This window comes from Coptis chinensis, chromosome 4 (assembly GCF_015680905.1).
Source record: "Coptis chinensis isolate HL-2020 chromosome 4, ASM1568090v1, whole genome shotgun sequence".
In the NCBI taxonomy this organism is placed as follows: Eukaryota; Viridiplantae; Streptophyta; class Magnoliopsida; order Ranunculales; family Ranunculaceae; genus Coptis; species Coptis chinensis.
In genome coordinates, this window is record NC_141459.1 from 102,738,979 (window position 1) to 102,759,127 (window position 20,149).

Genomic DNA, 20,149 nt, shown 5'->3' on the forward strand with positions numbered 1-20,149 from the left:
CTACAGTACTACATCACTCTTTGCTAAACCCTAAACCCTGCCAACCATTAAAAATTGAGTACTCATCTTAAAAGGGCACATGGCTGAGAAGAAACCTTCTTCTTCTTCTTCGCAAATTCAACAACGTTCAAACAAAGCTAAAAAATTTAAGCAATCAGAATCCGAACGGTTAAATTCACTCAAATGGAACTCATCTTTACCCAACGATACAGAAGATGATCCATTTGCACCTCAATTCGTTGGAGCTGAAGGAGGTAACTGCTTTTTTTTTTTTTTTTTTTATTCGTTTTATCTTTTTTTTTTTTGTTGGTTTTAGTAAATCTTAGCTTTTTCATTTTTGGAATTCAGGGTTTCTTTCGCTTGAGGAGATTGATGAGTGTGATTATGGACTTGTTTTCCCCGAGGAGGAGGAGGAGGAGGAGTCGAAGAAGCGGAAGAAATGCGAGGCGGATTTGAATGTCGGTTCTAGTGATACTTTAGATGATGTTCCAAATGAAGAGAAGAAAAACAATGCTAAGAAGAATAAGAAGAAGAAGATTAAGAAGAAGAAGAAGAAAACTCCGGGTTAGTTTTCTTTGGGAATTGGCTTAATTGTCGGTTTGATTCAAAATGGCACATAGAAAGATGAAAACCTAACAATGAAATAGCACCAATGATCCAAATGTACACTGTGGATTGTTCATTCTTTTGACACCATACATAGAAAGATTAGAAGTCCAGGGAATTGATTAAATAAAGCTTGTTTGGAAATGTTGTTTTGTTGATGTTTGCTTTTTATGTATTTTAGAAGAGGGAGCAGGAGCAACAAATTCAAGTTTGCCTTGTGTATCTTCTATTGAAGAGGTGAAGGATGTTAGTGAGGTTGTTGAAGGAGAAGTAGATATTGACGAAACTGAGTTTTATGCGTGGAATGAAATGAGGCTCCATCCTTTGCTCATGAAATCGATATACAGCCTTGGGTTCAAGGAGCCTACACCCATACAGAAAGCTTGTGTTCCTGCTGCTGCCCATCAAGGAAAGGTTGTTTTGTGATTTTTTTATTGGGTTGAATTTGTAGCTGAATTGTGAAAACTAATCGCAAATTATATACATAGGATGTCATTGGTGCTGCTGAGACTGGATCCGGGAAAACACTTGCTTTTGGTCTGCCCATATTGCAGCCGTCTACTTGAAGAGCGAGAAAAGATGCAAAATCGTTATCAGAGAAAGGAAATGGAGATGAGAATGTTGTTCATGAAAATCCTCTTCGAGCTCTTATTGTAACTCCTACAAGGGAGCTTGCAATTCAGGTACACTTAAATGCTCCAAATGTTGCTTTACTATCTCCCTTCAATAGTGTGTTTTTGTTGGTTATAGGATATTTTCAACTGTATTTCCTATTGAAGTGAAATGATTATTATCCCATTATGTATGTGAATATGACCAATGTGCTAGGTCGGACTGTGTAACCCCAATAGCCCTAAACTTTTATATGGGAAATGCAATGTTCTAAAAATACTATATATTTTGAGAGGTCTGGAGTGAAACACACTGCTTTGTTCTTTTAACCTCTTATAGTGGACTTTTTCTTTTTAATTGATTTTGGGATTTATTTATTCTAAAAGCTACATATTCCAATCTTAAGCCTTCTTGGGCCTTTATTTTTTGGTCAGGGACATTTTTCAAAAAGAAACATATGAGCCGTCTAGTGTTTGGGAACTGAGTAATCTGCCCGTTGTTTTTTTAACCAATTTAGGCCGAGGCAGGGCACTGCCTAGACTGATTATTAGAACACTGAGGAAATGTGATGAATTTGAAACCAAAACTCTGATATGGATCAAGCGAAGTATTTTAAGGAGGCTTCCTGACACTACTTCTAGATATACTTTCTATGAGTTGACATTAAATGCATGCAACTTACCTTTGGTTTGTTTCCTAGCTATCGCTGTTGTGAGCTAGTAACATTATGTTATCTGGTTTTATTCTGCAGGTTGCTGATCATCTCAAGGAAGCAGCCAAATTCACCAATATCAGGGTTATTTCTATTGTTGGTGGAATGTCGAGCGAAAAGCAGGAGAGGTTATTAAAATACAGGCCTGAGATCATTGTTGGAACTCCAGGGAGGTTGTGGGAGCTTATGTCCGGGGGAGATGAGCATCTTGCCGAGGTTAGTAATATCTGTTTGCATATTAAACTTGTGAAGTCCTAAGTGAATTTTACTTCGTTGCTTTGGTTACTATTGAATGACAATGTCATATAAGTCATCTTGACCCTAAAATTGTTTTAGACTTTACTTTTAATTTAACATAATTTAATTTTATTATTATTATATTGTGTGTGTGTGTGTGTTTTCAAGCGCGCGTATTTGCATACTTTGCAGTTACCACTATTCTGCAAGGTATCTGATGTGGAAAAGTTTTTTGTTTTGACTAAATTTCTTTCATCATGCAGTTACACTCACTTTCTTTCTTCGTGCTTGATGAGGCTGATCGAATGATAGAGAATGGACATTTTCAAGAGCTGCAGTCTATTATTGACATGCTTCCTATGTCTAGTGGTTCAAGTGAAGGGGATTCTCAAATGACACAGAATTGTGTAACTGTTTCAAGCTTACAACGAAAGAAAAGGCAAACATTTGTGTTTTCGGCGACCATAGCACTATCTGCTGACTTCCGTAAAAAGCTGAAGCGTGGATCCATTAAGTCCAAGGACGACGGGAGGATGAGTTCTTTGGAAACACTTTCTACGAGAGCAGGAATGAGAGCTGATGCTGCCATAATTGATTTGACAAATGCTTCAATTATGGCGAATAAGCTTGAGGAGTCATTAATTGAGTACGTACTTCTGCTTTAATTTTGTCAATTGTTCTCTAAAAATGCCAAAATAGTTCATTCCTCAACAGTTTCTCCACCTTCTTGGCCTCTCTAACTCCGACAACTAAGTTCGAATTCTTCTCCAATACTAATATTAGTTAAATCACTTATTTGCTTATATTTTCAAGGATCTCCTTTTTTTGTTTGAAGAAATTAAAAGGGTTAAGCGCTAACCTGTATTTATGAAATCGTTCATAAATAATGCATCCTCCTCCACTATACATTGTAAACAATCATTTACTGGAAGGGGACACAATCATCTACAATATAGAAAGCTTGAGCTGCCCTGTTAGTTTCTCTGAAAGCATGGTGGATATTACAATAGGAAACTACTTTGATTCTAATAGATTGTCTGTGCTAGAACAGTACCACATGTGTGTGTGTGTGGGGGGGGGGGGGATGCTAGCATTTAATCTCATTAATCTGAACATATCCATCTCATTACACTGAATCTTTAGGCAACCATCCAGTCCTGCTTCAAGGGCTCTCAGCTCTTGAAAGAGAACACACTTGTACTGTTGCTACCTGAAGAGGTAGAAGGACATCTCCTTCATAGTCCCTAATCATACCTCCATAGCCTGCGTTAGTAGGAGTTCCAGAACCATCAGTAGTATTGAATTGGACAGTGCCTTCTTCAGGCTTGTTCCACTTACATTGGGTAATGACTCGGCTCTCAAACTCAGTGTGTAAACCTAAGTTGTTGAGAAGTTCTTACTGCTCAATGAATCTTGCACTCTGTTCTTCTGGCTTTGGAGGTACTCTCTCATGTCTAGCAGAATGTTCTTCTAGAGCAAGGATGCAGTCCATAGACTTGCGTTACACCTTTTAGCATGTCTTTCTATCCGTATTGCATACACTGTTGCACACACCAACACCTTCATAATCTCTATATCAATAATGTAATACCACTCTTGGTTTGAGTTCAACACTACATTGCCAGACCCTAGCTTCGCCTGACACCTGCCCAAACCTTCTTAGTGTAAGAACAGACAAAGAGAGGTGCTTTGAGTTTTCATTGGCATAACCACAAAAACAACAAGAGGAATTGTTCAGTGATTTCTTCTTGACCATTCTATATTTTCAAGGATCAGCCTAATTTTGACGTCCGTCACAGCGACTAAGTTACTACTGGACTAGTGTGACCACAATTTTGTCTCCCTACACTAATTTAAGGATGTCATATGCAACTTGAAAAAGTATTGTCAAAATAGTGAAAAACACCCATGAACTTAGAGATTTTGTCCGAATGGTGAGAAATTATTCTTAATTTGGATAAGTTGCTACCTTAGGGATTCCTTAGAATATTTTATCTAACTTTTCTGTTCTAAATATTTAAAAAGAAAAAAAAAATGAACTCTTAGATGACATTCAAAGGTTGTTTCTCAATTACGCAATTAAATCCTAATCCCAATCCCATAACTGTAGAAAAGTTCATGCTTGTGGCCCTTCATATTTGAAATATATCAAGTTCATGTTTTTTGGTTTGTTTAATTGTTAAATTCAAGTTCCTATTTTCTTAGCTTTCCAGTATTCCTTTGTGTACTGCTAACATATGCAGTACTACAGGTGCAGGGAAGAGGATAAAGATTCATATTTGTATTATCTTTTAACTGTTCATGGGCAAGGCCGAACAATAGTTTTCTGCATCGCCTATAGCTGCCTTACGTCATATTTCATCCATTTTTACGATCCTTGCGCCAATATCTGGACACTTCATGCTCAAATGCAACAGCGATCACGCTTAAAGGTGTGTCCTCACTTCAAGTTTGATCTCTCTTTCCGTCCGTCTCCATTCCAATGCATATATAGCTGTCTCTCCCTGGTGGATCTTATCATTGTTGTTTACTACATATTATAAGTTTGGTCATGTCAGCGAATCTTAAGATGTAAATGTAATTGGTCATGAAGAAGGGCAGTGGTTGAGTGGCTTACTGCCCTACTGGTCAAAGCCTTGCGAGTTTGGGCCCAAGGTCTTAGGTTTGATTCTCACCTTTACTGGGAAAAAGGAATTTCAATGGGTTAACCGTTTAAGGAGTAAAGTTCTATTTATAAAAAGAAAGAAAAAGAAAGAAAGAGATGCAAGTGTAGTTGGTATTCCTCATAATTCATATTTGCTAGTGGTTTCCTTCAATTTTGCACCACTATCAATGTCTTTTTCTATTTTGATGAACTTGGTCTACTAGGATTTAACCACTCATATAGTTAACATAATTGCTTCTTAGAAGGCTTGATATTCCTCGGTATGTTTGCAATCTAACAGCTGATGGCATATATCATTGTAAAGAAATTATTTTGACCAAAAAGTAATGTGATATTTGAAAACCTTGTTTTTTGTTTTCTATTTTTCGACGAATGATGATCGGTATTCTCAAAATTAATCCTCAGAGCGAAACTAAAGTTTTAGTGAAACTCTTGTCCAGTCAATAAAGGGTGTTGCTTGAGAGCCTCAATCTAGGCGGTATTTAGATGATCTTGGCGCATGAGTGCCTAGGAGCCCAGGGCCAGGTAGCATTTTAGGCGATGAGTAGGGCTGGTATTTGAGCGAGCCAAGCCGAGATTCATTATCCTTTGGCTTCGTTCGTATGCTTTGAAGTTGAGCTCGTGCCAAGCTCTATCTTGTGCATTATTTTTGGTTATGAGCATAAGCTCTAGACTCAACCATGGCGCCTGAGCCAGTGACTTAATAGGTTTGCACAGAATTATACTCTACCTAAGCAGATTATTCGGTGTTTGTAACAAGTCATGTACTCATTCTGATTCTCTTGTTTGATCAGTAGAAGTTAATGCGGCACATGGTGCATCACTACATAGTTTCCGCACTTAATATGTCATCCCTCTTTCTACTAATGGTATTTTATTTGCTTCCTATCTCTAGTGTCCGTAACCTATTATTGAGTGTTTTTTTTCTAATATTTTGCCAGGCAATTGACCGTTTCCGCGCAAATGAGCATGCTGTGCTAGTTGCTACTGATGTTGCTGCAAGGGGCCTTGACATTCCAGGTGTTCGAACTGTTGTTCACTATCAACTTCCACATTCAGCAGAAGTAAGAGTTTAATCTGGTATTAGCTGGTTTGATTTTTCTGCAACTGTTCCTTGATTGTTTTTCAACCTTTCCTGAACATTGTCATCATCATTATTATTATTTATCACAGGTCTATGTTCATAGAAGTGGAAGAACTGCTAGAGCCTCTAGTGATGGCTGCTGCATTGCACTAATTTCTCCAAGTGACAGGTCAAAGTTTACCTCCTTGTGCAAGTCATTTTCTAAGGTGGGTTTTTTTTGGAAATTACTTGGTTACCCTTGGTTTAAGTCACAACCATGCATATGAACGTAGTATTCATAATTGACAAGACTGCATATGTTGGATTTTCTAACCAGTGCTACAATCCTCGTAAAAAGCCTCTCGCGGTTTTACGTTTAAAATATGGAAAATCTTGAGAGGCTATGTACGAGCAGGGAATTAGCACAAATTCCCTGGTTTGTTTTCCTTAGTCTCTTTGCCAATATGCAGTAGTCTGCACGCGGCAGGCCTGCAGTTATTTTTTTATTTTTATTTTTTTTATAATTGTTTTGGTTTTTATTCTAAGTAGATGTTAGTACCTTGCACAATCGTAATGGTTGTTTCTTGTATATAAACAGGAAAGTCTTCAGCGTTTTCCTTTAGATATGTCATTAATGCCAGAAATTACAAAACGATTATCTTTGGCACGTCAAATAGACAAGATATTGCGGAAGGATTCACAGGTAAATAGATTTTATTTGCTTCACAGAGTACAGTTTTTGGAGGCTGTATGCATCTTTTTAATTTCTAATATGGGATTTTATTATTTGCTCGCTGGTCATTTGCCTCAGTTTAATGATGTGCTTGGTACTGAAAAACCAAGAAAATCTATGCTCTGAAAATGCATGACATTGTAAAATTTTACATCCTTCCAAATTTATAGATATAGCAAAGTTGTGGGTTGTGGGTGCCGAATACTTAGCTTCAGACACTCTGAAGTCAACCACCACTGAGGTCTTGTTAAGGCATGGCAGGTCGAGCTGTAGGTTGCAGAGCACCTGGGCTCTCTTCAGAATATCTTGCTAATAATTTCACGAAGTTAGAAAGTGGACATTGGCATCAAAGACCTATCAAACATAACAGCTTTTCTGTCACTGATGAATATAGAAAGTGCTGGGAGTGAACTCCTGTGTGATGTTTATATTCTCTCTTTCGTTTAGTATTGTTGGTGGGATATTTTCACCAGTGATGATAAATCTGGCAAGGCGAACGGCGAACGGCGAACTGGGCATTTTAAATCTAATTGACAGCTTGGCAGCTTATCGATTCTAATCAACTTAAAGATAGATCTGGACAAAGTGGTTAATCCAGTTTTGAATCAGTGGGGACTTTGGTTTGACGTAAACGATTTTAAAACTGAGTGAAATGCATGTGCCTTGTAGAAACAAATCTATTTTCTTTTGGAAGTTTGAGTAAACAAACACGAAATTGGACATATCTTCTTTAGAAGTGCATTGAGGAGAAAAAAAGGACTCGTAAGCAGCTGCTACCTCATCTAGTTATGATGCACGGATACAGATACGGGTACTGCCATACTGGTACCGACTCGGCCACACGGTACGATATGGAACTTTTGAAAATATAGGATATGGGTAAGGATATGGGTACAGATAACTGGAATATAAATAACATATATCTAGAAAAAATGACAATTTAATATGATTTCGAAAATAAGGTGATGGTGTGATTATTAGTTAGCAATTAAGTTACATTGACACGGATATGTGCGTCCGTGTCCGTATCCGTATCCGACACGGATACGTCGTATACAAAGTGTTTGACACAGCGATATATGAAAAATTGAGATATATCACATGCAATGTGTCCTATTTGTGTCCGTGTCGGACACGGATTATTTTCAAAATATGGTGTGTCCATGTAACGAGTTAGCAACAAAGTAGGTAGGAGTTCACAGTATTATTCATGGTTGGCGATACATTTCAGCTGTATCTGAAGCGTATCCTGTACCATTACCAGTATTATACCCGGTTGACACCGGTGCAATTAGGTAAACTTCAGTGGGTGGTTGGAACTTGTTTCAGTTTCAATTGCTGTTTGGGATAAGTGTTACTTGTTAGATAATACTTGGACCCTTTCCCACTCGCACCCCTTTTCCGCCATTGATATGCCAAAAGTCCAAAACTCAGGTGCAGTTTAATAAGCGATTCCGAAAATAGTCTTTGAGGATGTAACAGGGAAAGAGTAAGCCAGAAAGTAAATATATTTTGATTATTAATGAAAAAGGCTAAGGGACCTCTTAACACCCAGCTTGCCAATCAAAAAAATAATAATAATAAAAAATTGTTATAATAACAACCCTGATGTACTCTTGCTTTAATGAATGATACAGTGTTATGCGAAAAAAAAATAGTTAGTGAATACTATGTAATTTTGTAAAGTGAAAGTTACTCATAGAATTGGTGGTACGCTGGTATTAATCTTTAACAATGTTCTGACTTAACAGGAGAAGGCTCAAAAGAGCTGGTTTGAGCGAAATGCTGAAGCGGTAGAGTTGGACATAGATGACAATGACAGTGAGGAAGAAAATGTTAACAACCACAAGCGGAAGAAGAAAAGCTCTTTACATTTGCAGAAATTGCAACAGGTACTTAGAGTTCTAATATCACCGGAATGCTCCTTTTTCATGAATCTTGTTTAATTATTTTTCTTGGGTTTTCGCCGTTTCAGGAGTTGAATTCACTGCTTTCAAGCCCTTTGCGACCTAGAACATTTTCCCATCGCTTCTTGGCTGGGGTAATCTCTTATTTTCTCTTTCTTTTTTTGGTGCCCGCTTCCTCTGTTACTAATGGTAGAGTGACGAATAGTTTGTTGCTGTTTCCTCTGTTAATTATGACCATAGTGCACTAATCGGGTAATCATATTGTTGTTGTGCATGTCTCCGTCATCCCACGCTGTGTTATATTATCCGCAGTTTGATTCAGACTTACATGGCCCAACCTCACTTTTGGCATCATTAGGAATGCACCTGATGATCGTTGTCCAATTCGTACACAACCATAACCATAATCATGTTTAGTTGTGCATCAGTAATTATGGGCAGTAAGGATGTAAATGCATTCCCAGTAGTTAGTTACGCGTCCTTTTATGTGGGCTTTGCTAGACCATTTAATTGAGGATAAAGAACCGGGATGTCGGAATTTTATGGTTCTCCTATTTTCACTTGAGATACTGATCTTTTGCTATATTCTGGTTGGAGTAAATAACATGATGCACATATTCAACACTTGACATAATTTCTTCTACTTTTTAAAGTTTTTCCGGTAAACCTTCCATAATTTCTTCTGCACCTAAGCTTCTCCAATGGTCTAGTAAAAAATGACTTTCCACCTAGGCTATCAAAATATCAAATGGAAAAGGCGGGTCTAAAAGCTAGAGCTATAAATTTGTTCTCAATGGTCTAGTCATTTTTATAGTCAATAATACATGGGTCCTACCATTGTTTCTATAATCGTGATGCTTGGGTCCTACCATGAATGTATGATACGGATAATAACTTTTGATGGGGATAGCTCGACCATTCGGGCGTGTTATGACAATATGACAAATAGATGGAACTTGCCACTTCAGAGCTAGTTATAGTTGCCATTGGGGTGTCAAGTTCAATTTGTACTGCTACGCCCCTCTTTTCATTGGAGCTATTTAGCTGCTGCCGAGTACATTTAGATCTGAACATAGTGGGTTTGGAATTGGCTGAGATGGCTTCTGGTGTTCTGGAATCAAGACCAACTCAGCCTCTCCTGATATGACGTTCAATTTTTGTAATGCTTTTGATTCATACTATTTTATCAGGATTATAATGAACAAACTTATCTCTTTGTATTAATTGGTTTATTTATTTACCAAAAGGATTTTATATATCATACACATTGGCAGTACATTTTCTGATGCTTATGTTTTAGTACTGGAATAGAAGTGTTGATCTTACAGTATAGATTCTTTTTCTCCAACAAATTCTGGGGGATTTACTTCAGTTCTTCAGAATGTGATCGATTGAGTATTGATTTGCTTCATGTTTTTCAGTCTGGTGTATCACCCTTTCTTCAAAATCAATTTGAAGAATTAGCGAGGGAGAGAGCTGGCAACAACACTTCTGGAGAAAGCAAAAGAAGCAAATTTGTTGTTATTGGTCAGAACTGTGTTGAGCCTTTGCAGGCACTTCGTAATGCTGGAGATGAGGTATGTCTTAAAATCTTTGTTCTTGTACCAAATATTTTTTGTTCACTTGCTTATGCAGGGGCCAAAACCCTTGGTATTAGCAGTAGCACAACATTGCAATTTGAAAGAGGCCAATGGGGTATGCTGTCTTGTTATGAAAACAGACCTTAAGCTTTACTAGTTATAATGGGAATTATGTTCAGTCACAGCACATATTTGGTCAATAATGCATAGTTGCATACTGGAAAACAGTAAAAAGAATGTGGATGTGCCTTTAAGAGTTAGCTAATACCGAAAGGATAACGGTGGTATCTTCACTTTGTCATCTAATTGGTGTAGTGACACTGATTTTCCATTTTATCCCATGATTTACTAATTACTATGTGGTGCTTTACGGAAAGTGCATGTAATGGTTTACTGAATCCAGTATCTCAAAAACGTTTGCTACTTGTGTCTGCCAATTCATTTGTTAAGTTGTTAGTATCTACCGTCTGGTGGTCTGATTAATGTAGTATACCAGTATATGTTGTCAATATTTAAAATGTTGCTACATATTTTACTTTCTAAATGCGGATTTTTGTCTCATTTACTGCTACCTATACTTGCGTTAGGCTTTGCATCTTGAACAGTTTTGGGTGTTGGTTTTTGATCTTATTCTATTCTATATGTATCAGGTTCGCATGGATTTGAAAGAGAATCCCGATAAGCGGATTGCAGTTAATTTGAGAAGAAAAAGAAAAGAAGAGAAAATAAGTAATTCTATTTCCAGTACACATTCCAGCTTTGGTTTCTTTTCTTACATTACGGCATGCATGCAAATATACATATGAAATATATAGTAACAAGCCATTACCTTTTGCCAGATTTGCGTGATAAAAGGAGAAACACGAAGAAAGCACTGGGAAGGAACAGTTGATTTGCAAATAGAAAAGTCGGAACCATTCTTTTTTGTTTTATGCTAGTTATGTTGTTATGGTCTGATGTCACCATTATGGGACTTATTATTTTCAATAATTTTAATTATGGTCACAAAGCTTCTCACAAGCCTTCTGTGAAAAAATTAGTGGAAAAAGAAAATGAAGGAGAGGAAAGGAAAAGAATGGGTAGATAGAACAGTAACGGATGAAAAAAGGTAAAAAAGAAAGAAAGAAAGAAAGAAAACTATCTTTTCCACCACCAATTTTGGCCTTTCTCTTGGTGGGTAAGATCGTTTTGTATTCGACAATATATGGAAGACTACGAATGGAGTTCTTTTGTATTTTGAACTCGGTCTGTTTAAACCTTGAGCAACCTTATAGGTTGGGAACAGTTTGTATTTTGTAATGTAGTGTTTATGCCCATACTGTAGAAAAGCTTTCTCTTACATATTATCAACAAAAGCAAGGATGGATGTGAAGGAATTCTCAATTTTGAGCATACTCAATTGAGCTAATTCGTTTTAGAATGTCTGCCATTCTAGTAGAAGGTGTTGTTCGAGCCTTATCTTATAGTAATCTTGGAAATTACTTTGCTGGAGCATTTTCATAATCTTGGTCCTCTGCCAGTGGAATTTAGGTTAACGCATCTTTTTTATTTATCGCATTTGTGTGTCCTATAACAGTGTGTCCTGAGCTGTCATTGGGAAAAAAATGGACCGTACTTTGAAGATTGATTCCGGTAATTGCACAAACATCTGCTGCAAATACATCCAAGTAGATACAAAGCACTGAAGAGTTTTAAACACATCTATTTCGTGCCATAACATACAACGATATATAAGAGGATAAATTTGGGTGGTGTCTGTACCGTTTGAGAGCAAGTCCAGCTATATGTGCTGCTAAAGGCAAATATAGCACCCCAACTATAAAAATATCATTCTAATGGGACTGCTAAAAAGATCTTAAATTTGGAAGGAGTTAAAAATCCAGCCAAAATTAAGACCTTCGCTAGATATAATAAGTTCGAATGGCATAGTTTCTACCGTCCGTGTGTTAAATTTCGACTGATAGCAGAAACTGTGTTGGCCGTCCAAAAAAAATTCAACTTAAGTTATAAAATAATGGACGGACGGCAAAAACTATACCGTCCATATTATTTAGCACTTCAAAACAGAAAAGACGATTGGATTGGTTTTTCGATTTTGAGGTGCCAAATTTGATTAGACAAGCTAAAAAGCCTATGTGGCACCTTTTTAACAGTCAAATTTAACTGCTCTCCATTGGACTTGCTATGTGGATTTGCAACTCATGCAGGTTGGGTTGGCCGTTGGCCAGCCGCGACAAATGAATCGAAAGCATGAACGTTAATTAAGAGGAAACAGGCCCAACTAAAGTTTTATTGGGCTCTTTTTCGTCTGGGCCTTGGGCTTTTTATACTTTGCAATCAGTTTCGGAAGACGGTACCGAATAATCGGAAAGTATCGGGTGTCAATAACAGTATTTGAGTAAACAGTTTTCTAGAGAAAAGAAGAAGAGAGAAAAGAAGATGGCGCTGATGATGGGAGGAGGTTCAGAGGCGTTAAACGAAAGTGAAAGAGCAGACCTTGATGCCATTGAAGCCCTTAAAGTGTCTGGTGCCCATGAACTTAAGGTCTGTTCTTTTTTATAGCTGCCTATTTTCTTTAATCAAGTATGAATAGTATTTGAACTTTTTTTTTGGTGTATCATATCTAACTAATCCTGCTTTTTCTGTAAAACACTCTCTTTATAAACTGAGTTTGAGTGGTCTCAAAAAAAAAAAAAAACCCAACTGATATCAGACTCAGTTACTATTTCTATGTGTTCTCAATGATCAACAGCTCAAGTGACTTATAAATTATAATACTGATTTACCAATTTTTCAATTGCACTTGTTTATAATTGGTTTGGCTGGTGGAACATAGATGGATATAGAGGGTGTGTGTGCTCGCATCCAGCTCTATTTCCACATAACTAATTGCCTAAAAAAATCTTTAAACTATAACTACTCGCACCCCCCAAAATCTTTAAACTATAACGACTCGCACCTCCAATTATTTTAGCAAACTTCCACTACCGCATCCCAAAAAATTTCACAACTATAATGAGAATATAATCAACAAAAAAATAGTATGAAAAAAAAAACTAATAAAAAACATTCCAATAAACCAACGTTTTTTTTTTACTTCTCTTTTTGCTTTTACAAAATTATAATTTATCATTTATTTTGAGTCCAAAACCATTAAAGAGAGACAAATGTGTCTTTAAATGTTTGATGGGTTAATGAGACTAAAACAAAACTAAAGCCTAAAGCCTAAATCCCAACCGGTCAGTTTTTATAATTCTAATCACCCATAACAAACCCGTAAGCTCTTCCACCTTTCTTTTACTCTCAATTCTTAATTAGATCTCAACCGAAAAAAAAAACAAAAAACAAATTCAAAAAGGAACAAAAAATAAATTCAGAAAGGACTTATGGTGCAGTTTGTTGCATGCTTGTCCTAATTATTTATAAAACTCGTTATCATTATCAATAAAATTTTCACGTGTTAAAAAAAAACAAAAAACAAAACAAGATAATTTTTTACTTTCAATGTTAATCATTTATAGTTTTCTCTACATGATAGTATGATTATATAAACTTATAACATTATAGGAAGTTAACAATTTGTTGAATTGTTATAGACTCATATTTAATTTTTAGTAGTCAACGCACTCTAGTTTTGTAAATTGAAATAAATGCATAATTTTGTTGGTCTTTATTGTTTAGACCTTCTGGCAAAAATGATTTGTGGGGTGGGGTGTGCACATAATCTCGCACCCCTGGCTTAGTATCCTGACTCCGTCCCTGTGAGGGAAGAAGTGTCTTGGCTGCCAATGTTCACTCTTTCAAGAGTGTAGTCGTAGAAACGGCTTTTGTTTTGGGCATTGATCCTAACTGTTGATTGACATCAAATGGACTCAAGGGGTATTTTAGTTTTCTTTACACGAATTGATTGTTTATTTCAGTTAATATGATTGAGATGGATGACGAAGGTGTACTAACCGTTCATTTTGGTATGCATTAACTAAACTTGTTACGCTAACGAGTAATGCAGGAACAAGGCAACCAGTATGTGAAGAAGGGTAAAAAGCATTATTCAGATGCTATTGATTGCTACACTAGGGCAATTAATCAAAAGGCATTAAGCGAGTCTGATACGTCAGTTCTCTTTGCAAATCGTGCCCATGTTAATCTTCTTCTTGGGAATTCAAGGCGCGCTCTTACGGATGCGGAAGAGGCAATTAAGTTGTCTCCATCAAATTTTAAGGTTGCTGTAGGTACAGACATTTTGTTCTGAATGTGTTATATAGAACTGTAGAGTTGGTTTTCTGATGGATGTTTATCTTTCTTTAGGCACACTATAGAGCTGCTAAAGCTGCCTTGTCTTTAGATTTGTTAACTGAAGCAACATCGTTTTGCCAAGCTGGAATAGAGCAGTCCCTGGATAACGATGAACTCAAGAAGCTGTTGAAGCAAATAAGTTTACGACAATCACAACGTGAGAACCGTGACGCTCAAGCTGCAAAGGCTCTGGTTGCATCTAAGGTTAGAGATTAGGATAGTTAAATGTAGTTTGTTGTATATGTTTCATTGAAGATATACTACAATAACTGCATCTTATGCATAGTAAAATAATTGTTTTCAATGCATACTGCTAGTCTTTGTGCTTAGCTGTATTTTAGTTTTCTGGTACACAAGCGACTATAGTACTTCATGTGTGATTGATTGTTGCTTGAATAGCTTTGCTAGGTTTTTCTCGCTAGATGCTGGTCCTTAATATCTTATTGGAAAGGGTCATCTTAGCTGAGGTTAAAAAAAACGGAACACTACTATTATGAATGTCTTCTCTTTATATGATTGCTTTTTGAGTCTCATGGATTATGTCATTTTCTTATTAACTACATGCAGGATCTTGCCTCTGCAATTGAGGATAGAGGGTTGAAACTTGGGAGAGCAATGTATCAAGAACTTACTGGGTTGAAAAAACCAATACTAGATGTAAACAATATTCTTCATTGGCCTGTTCTGCTCCTTTATGCGGAGGTTATGTCCAGTGACATTATTGAAGACTTCTGCGAGACTGAAACATTCTCATTTCATCTTGATATGATATCCTTTCCTATGCCGTTCTTGTTACTTTTTCTACTTAACTCTAAATTTTGAAATTAGTAATTTAATGTGATTGATTCTCAATGATGTCCTTAGCTTCAAACATGCTTTCAGAAGGTTGTCCACCCTTACCGTGGGATAATGAAAATGCTTACACACGCGATGCTGTTGAGTTGTACTATGAGGTATGCCTCTCACGCCTGGGCTCTGAATTTATTATTTTGGTGTTTGGTTACAAAGCAGTATATGTTTAATTGCTTGGTGTACTCATCAACTTAGGTGGTAAGGTTGTCTATTGAAGGGTACCATAACCCTCATCCTTGAGATGCATATTAAGAAGGAAGAAAAGGGAAAAAGGAAATGAGAAGTAAATAAATTATCAACAAGAACACACACTGAATACAAGTATATACATGGAAACCTTGAGATCAGGGAGGAAAACCAAGAAAACTTACCAAATACACTATGTAAACCACCGAGTACTACAGTCGCGCCCCAGTTTTCTTAATAGTCAGGGTTGAATCCACATTCTAAAATCGAGTCCTCTTTGATCAGGTCCCCCTTTATCGCTAATTAGTAGGAGAAAAAGGATTTTAAAGATTATTTAATAGCAAGACATACTTATTACTTTAATTAGAGTTAGCAGGTAATTATTTGATTGTGGTATCTGCACTTGTTGGGAAGAAAACAAATAATAAATCTGGATTAGATCCCAACTTCATTTTTGTATACACTGTTCTTTTTCAAATGAGCTGGAGGATCTGGAGTGAGTATTAGCATACAGCATCACAATCACCTTGCATACCTTTGACACGCATCTGTCTTTCATGGTTTGTGTCCTTTACCAGTGACACTCCACAAGAAATTATCTCAGTCTAGTCTCTCACAATTGCTTTGCTTGCCTTCGACACCGACAAAAAGCACACAGACGCACATGTACAGACTTACACACACACTGCAATCCACATGCTTTCAAGACGCTATCGTTGACTAATATGAACAAAGACAGTGTCTTTCTCAACCAGTTTTCCTTGCTTGATTCACCGCATCACTCTTTCTGTTTCTTTTGTTGGAAACTTTTGTGCATATGCGATTGAATGATAAGAAATTAAGTACAAAGTTCAACATGTAGACAATAATTGGACCAAAACTTCAGTAGATTAATGTGGCATATACTATTAGATGATTGAAGTGTCCAGTACAGTGAGGTGAATGTTTTCCTATATCAGTTAGATGATGGTATAGTGTCACAATCATATACCGACAGTCAGTTAGAAAGCAGGTTTGAAAAAGGATCCTAGAGTGTCTAGGGTTGGGCCAGGAGGGTCTCTTAAAGAAGATGTCATTTGAGAAACTATAAACAAGTGCAGCAGGGGATATATGTGAAATACTGAAATTTAATAGGTGTCCTCTTTGATCAATTCTTTGCAACGTCAATTGAGGGTTAGATTTTCCGATATGTGGGCAACAAGTATTTTTGCCTTTCTGAATGTATGCGACTTCTCTAGTTGTATACACTGTCTGGAACAGTATAAGATACACCATATACTTCTCTGGCTGTTAACTTTTTCCTATAATAACATTACTCTTTATTCTTTTTTAAACTCCTTTGTTTCTAGATACGCAGTGATCTTTTTTCCTTCTGTACATTGATTATCTCTTTAGATAGGCACTGAATCTGTTGTTCATTTTGATTCAACAGACTGGTGGAGTTCCTTCAACGAAGGCAGATGTTCTTCAATTTCTTCTAGAGGGGACTGCAGGTTCTCTTGCAGAAAGCAGTCATGATGAAATTAAAGGTACAAATGAGTTCTCAAATCATGGTGTTTATGCAGGTACAGCCGTACAGACTTCCTCTTATGTAGAGACACCTGCTTTAATAAAAGATTGCACTGTCCATCCTAATTCCCAATAATTAACTGTAGTAAAAGCATTAATGCATATAATCTAAAGGCTGCACGAGCTCTTATGCTTCATCTTGTAATTGGATGAAGCGTATCAAAAGTTCCACTATTCATTTTTGTGGTTCTACAGCATCATGATTTTTTTCAGTTGTACACTTTTAACTTATTCAATCCACCGGAGCAACTCAGCAACCAGTCAATTTATTCAGAATTGAGTTGATTATTGCTTATAAACTATCAAAATGATGAAATTAGTTCAACATTTTATTTCAAAAGTACAGTTTCTGTTACTTTTCAGTCTTTTTTTGAAGTTACATGATGAAGCAAAAATCCATTTCAATTAAGAAAACCTTTTGGGGGAAACCTCGGGGCCACATCAGGCAATAAACCATGCTCTATGAGACCCACTGCCCGAAATTAACATTCTAGAATTCTAGTACTGTGATTTTGGTTAGTAAACTGCAAAACAATCATAGGGAGACCTTGGCAATTGTTCAGGTGGATTCTGTTTGTTATTCTTTTAAAGTAGATTTCCGATGCCTTCTTCTGTTGTGGTAAATGTTTATTTGTATTCTTACTGTTAGATACAGTGTCAGGCATTGCTAACATCCACTTACTATTTTTCCTCAGGAAACCTGCCTACTAAATGGGTCAAAGTAGACGAAAGGAAAATACTCTGTGATGTCCTGAGACAGCCAGACTTTGTTATCCCTAGAATCCCAGGTCAATTATATTATACGCACTAGCTGCATGTTCTGCAGTTACTGATTAGTATATTTCTTAAATTTTCTCTTTCCTTAGTTTCTCTCTTTCTCAATGTCTGCAGTATTTTACGTTGTTTCAAAGCGCTCCAGCTTCTATAAAGATTTCAAAGCAGGAAAGTGGGTTCCTCCACCATGAAAATTTGTATGACAGTCAACATGAACATCAAAAGGATACAATCGAGTTGGCTGGAACATAAATTGGCTTTACCTTGACTATTGGTTTGCTATCACAACTGTCATTCCCAGCGAGAACCAATTGCCATCCACTTCTCTATAGCGTTGGTTTGCTTTCTGAATCACTTTTAAGGTTGAAGAAGCAAATGTAGAAACCAACTTGCTAATGTTATGCAAAATTACAAACTGAGCTTCCCATTCAAAAATTTTAAGGGGGTTGACCGGTTGAGAGCTCTAAAGTCTAAACTAATTAATTATACATGTACTGTTTTATTACTTGAAATTGTTTGCATATTCTTTGTAATGTAATTTCAAAATTATTTGGTCTTCCTGTATTTATCTTCTAGAAGTACAGAGTTGTTTCCTTACATTTAATTGTTTGAACACAACATACAAATATTACATTTTGATCACATTTGGGTGCTAATCATATTCCATCCTCATTATGGAATGGCTGTATGAACGCGTTGAGCTGATATTGTCAGCATTGGAACTGCTTTCTCTTGTACGGTGAGGTACTCTTGCTCTAATATTTGCATCTATACTTCTGACTTTGTTTTTTCACCTTGTTGAATACTTGAATGAGATATGTGAAGTCTGGATTTATTGATCCTTTGACAATTTGATAAATTAGTTTGAAAAGGATATCTAGAAGCGTTTGCTATTGTTTGCATTTGAAAATTTGAAGTTCCCTTTTGACTACATATGAACATCTGATAATTGCATGTTAGATCTTCTCTTTATTATAACTGTGTATGCGTGTTGCGGCCTTCGGGGTGTTGGGGACTAAAAACCAAAAAGAGGCCTAACAAGACGTGGGTAAAGCGGCCTCTGAACAAGATGGCTGAAAAGTCACCCATAGTGCCAGCTTGAAGCATTTTGTCAACACAGGGCTTATCCAGTAAAATGGTTTGTATGTTTACTTACAAGGCTATTTATCCAAGCACCGAGACATGAATCCTAGTATCCTACATAATTCCAAAGAATTTCCAGATGATTTTAAGTCAATGATCTTAAGACATTAGGAATAATAAATGAGCAGATCACAAAACAAATAACCAATACAAGATTTCTACACGAACATGGAGGAAAAGAAAGATAGAAAGGCAAAGAGGAAAGGTACCACAGTAGGAGCTTACATTGATGGAGAAGCTCATTCAGAAAACTGGGAGGAAACTAATTTAAGACCTACTCTAGTCCTAGTCTGAGTCACGACAGTAGACGATTCACCATGCAGTGGCCCGGTTTGCAAGTAGATCCCATAATGACCGGATGATAACACCAGCCATATTGGGCCTACATAGAGTACCAAGACAACTCTGTTAAGGAACATTTCCTAATCATGGATTAACAAGAAAATCCGTCCTTCACATATTGGATCTGTAGGCCTAATAAAAGTGTTTGTTTATGTGTACAACCAAAGAACATATTTAGGAGATATTTAGGAGAGTAACCAAAAAACACCAAAATTTTGAACCAAACCAAACACCAAACCAAAAAACATCAACCATCTTTAGGAGTACATCAAATTTTCGACATCAAATGATGCGGTTTTGGATAAACCGCGTCATATAGCCCACGCGGTTTTCCTAACACCGTGCCATATAGCCCACGCGGTTTTCCTAACACCGTGCCATATAGCCCACGCGGTTTTCCTAACACCGCGACAGTGAAGCCCATTTTAAAAGCCCAAGCCCACGCGGTTTTTCAAAAACCGCACAATCAGCTTTCTTATTTTTTTTCTTTTCCAATCTCTCGCGCGGTTTTGGCAAAATCGCGTGATTGAAGTCCTCAATCTAGTCCAAGCCCACGCGGTGTTGGCAAAACCGCGTGAGTGATTTGATACAGCACTAAAACTAGAACAAAATATTGGGCGATTTAGTGTTTGGTTTGGTATTTTTTTGGTGTTTTCATCAACACGTGACTCTCCTCAAGGCCCAAAATTTCGATATCGGTTAATATATCGGTGTACCCAAAAACCGAGATATATCGGATATATCGGATATCTTTTTTTTTGTGACCAGTCCAAAGTTTCTAAAATATCGGATATCTCACCGATATATCTCGGATATTTCGGATATTTCGAAATTTCAATATTAAATTATTAACAATTGGTCAAAAAGTCAAC

General features: G+C 36.9%; 2 protein-coding genes across 5 annotated transcripts; both read left to right on the forward strand.

Annotated features, from left to right (window-relative positions):
• Window positions 1-11,454, forward strand: LOC147506437 (P-loop containing nucleoside triphosphate hydrolases superfamily protein). Its single transcript, XM_086558594.1, is given in 17 exon segments — window positions 1-254; window positions 349-564; window positions 788-1,020; window positions 1,095-1,289; window positions 1,970-2,146; window positions 2,431-2,813; window positions 4,419-4,497; window positions 4,499-4,547; window positions 4,550-4,599; window positions 5,774-5,896; window positions 6,006-6,122; window positions 6,494-6,598; window positions 8,380-8,520; window positions 8,604-8,669; window positions 9,957-10,112; window positions 10,766-10,844; window positions 10,955-11,454. Coding segments are annotated over 17 exon segments (2,397 nt in total). The 5' UTR covers window positions 1-79; the 3' UTR covers window positions 11,008-11,454.
• Window positions 11,455-12,475: 1,021 nt separating this feature from the next.
• Window positions 12,476-18,434, forward strand: LOC147506438 (Tetratricopeptide repeat (TPR)-like superfamily protein). Of its 4 annotated transcripts, none has more exons than XM_086558598.1 (8): window positions 12,476-12,659; window positions 14,125-14,337; window positions 14,424-14,615; window positions 14,979-15,179; window positions 15,284-15,364; window positions 16,882-16,978; window positions 17,714-17,806; window positions 17,910-18,434. In XM_086558598.1, the coding sequence occupies exons 1-8, from the start codon at window positions 12,555-12,557 to the stop codon at window positions 17,981-17,983; spliced, it is 1,056 nt and encodes a 351-aa protein (XP_086414724.1). In that variant the 5' UTR covers window positions 12,476-12,554; the 3' UTR covers window positions 17,984-18,434. The 4 variants fall into 4 exon arrangements, with proteins under 4 accessions (XP_086414724.1, XP_086414723.1, XP_086414721.1 ...); XM_086558597.1 differs by having other exon boundaries at window positions 12,487-12,659; window positions 14,125-14,343; XM_086558595.1 differs by having other exon boundaries at window positions 12,495-12,659; window positions 14,125-14,343; window positions 16,882-17,014.
• The last annotated feature ends 1,715 nt before the right edge of the window (window positions 18,435-20,149 follow it).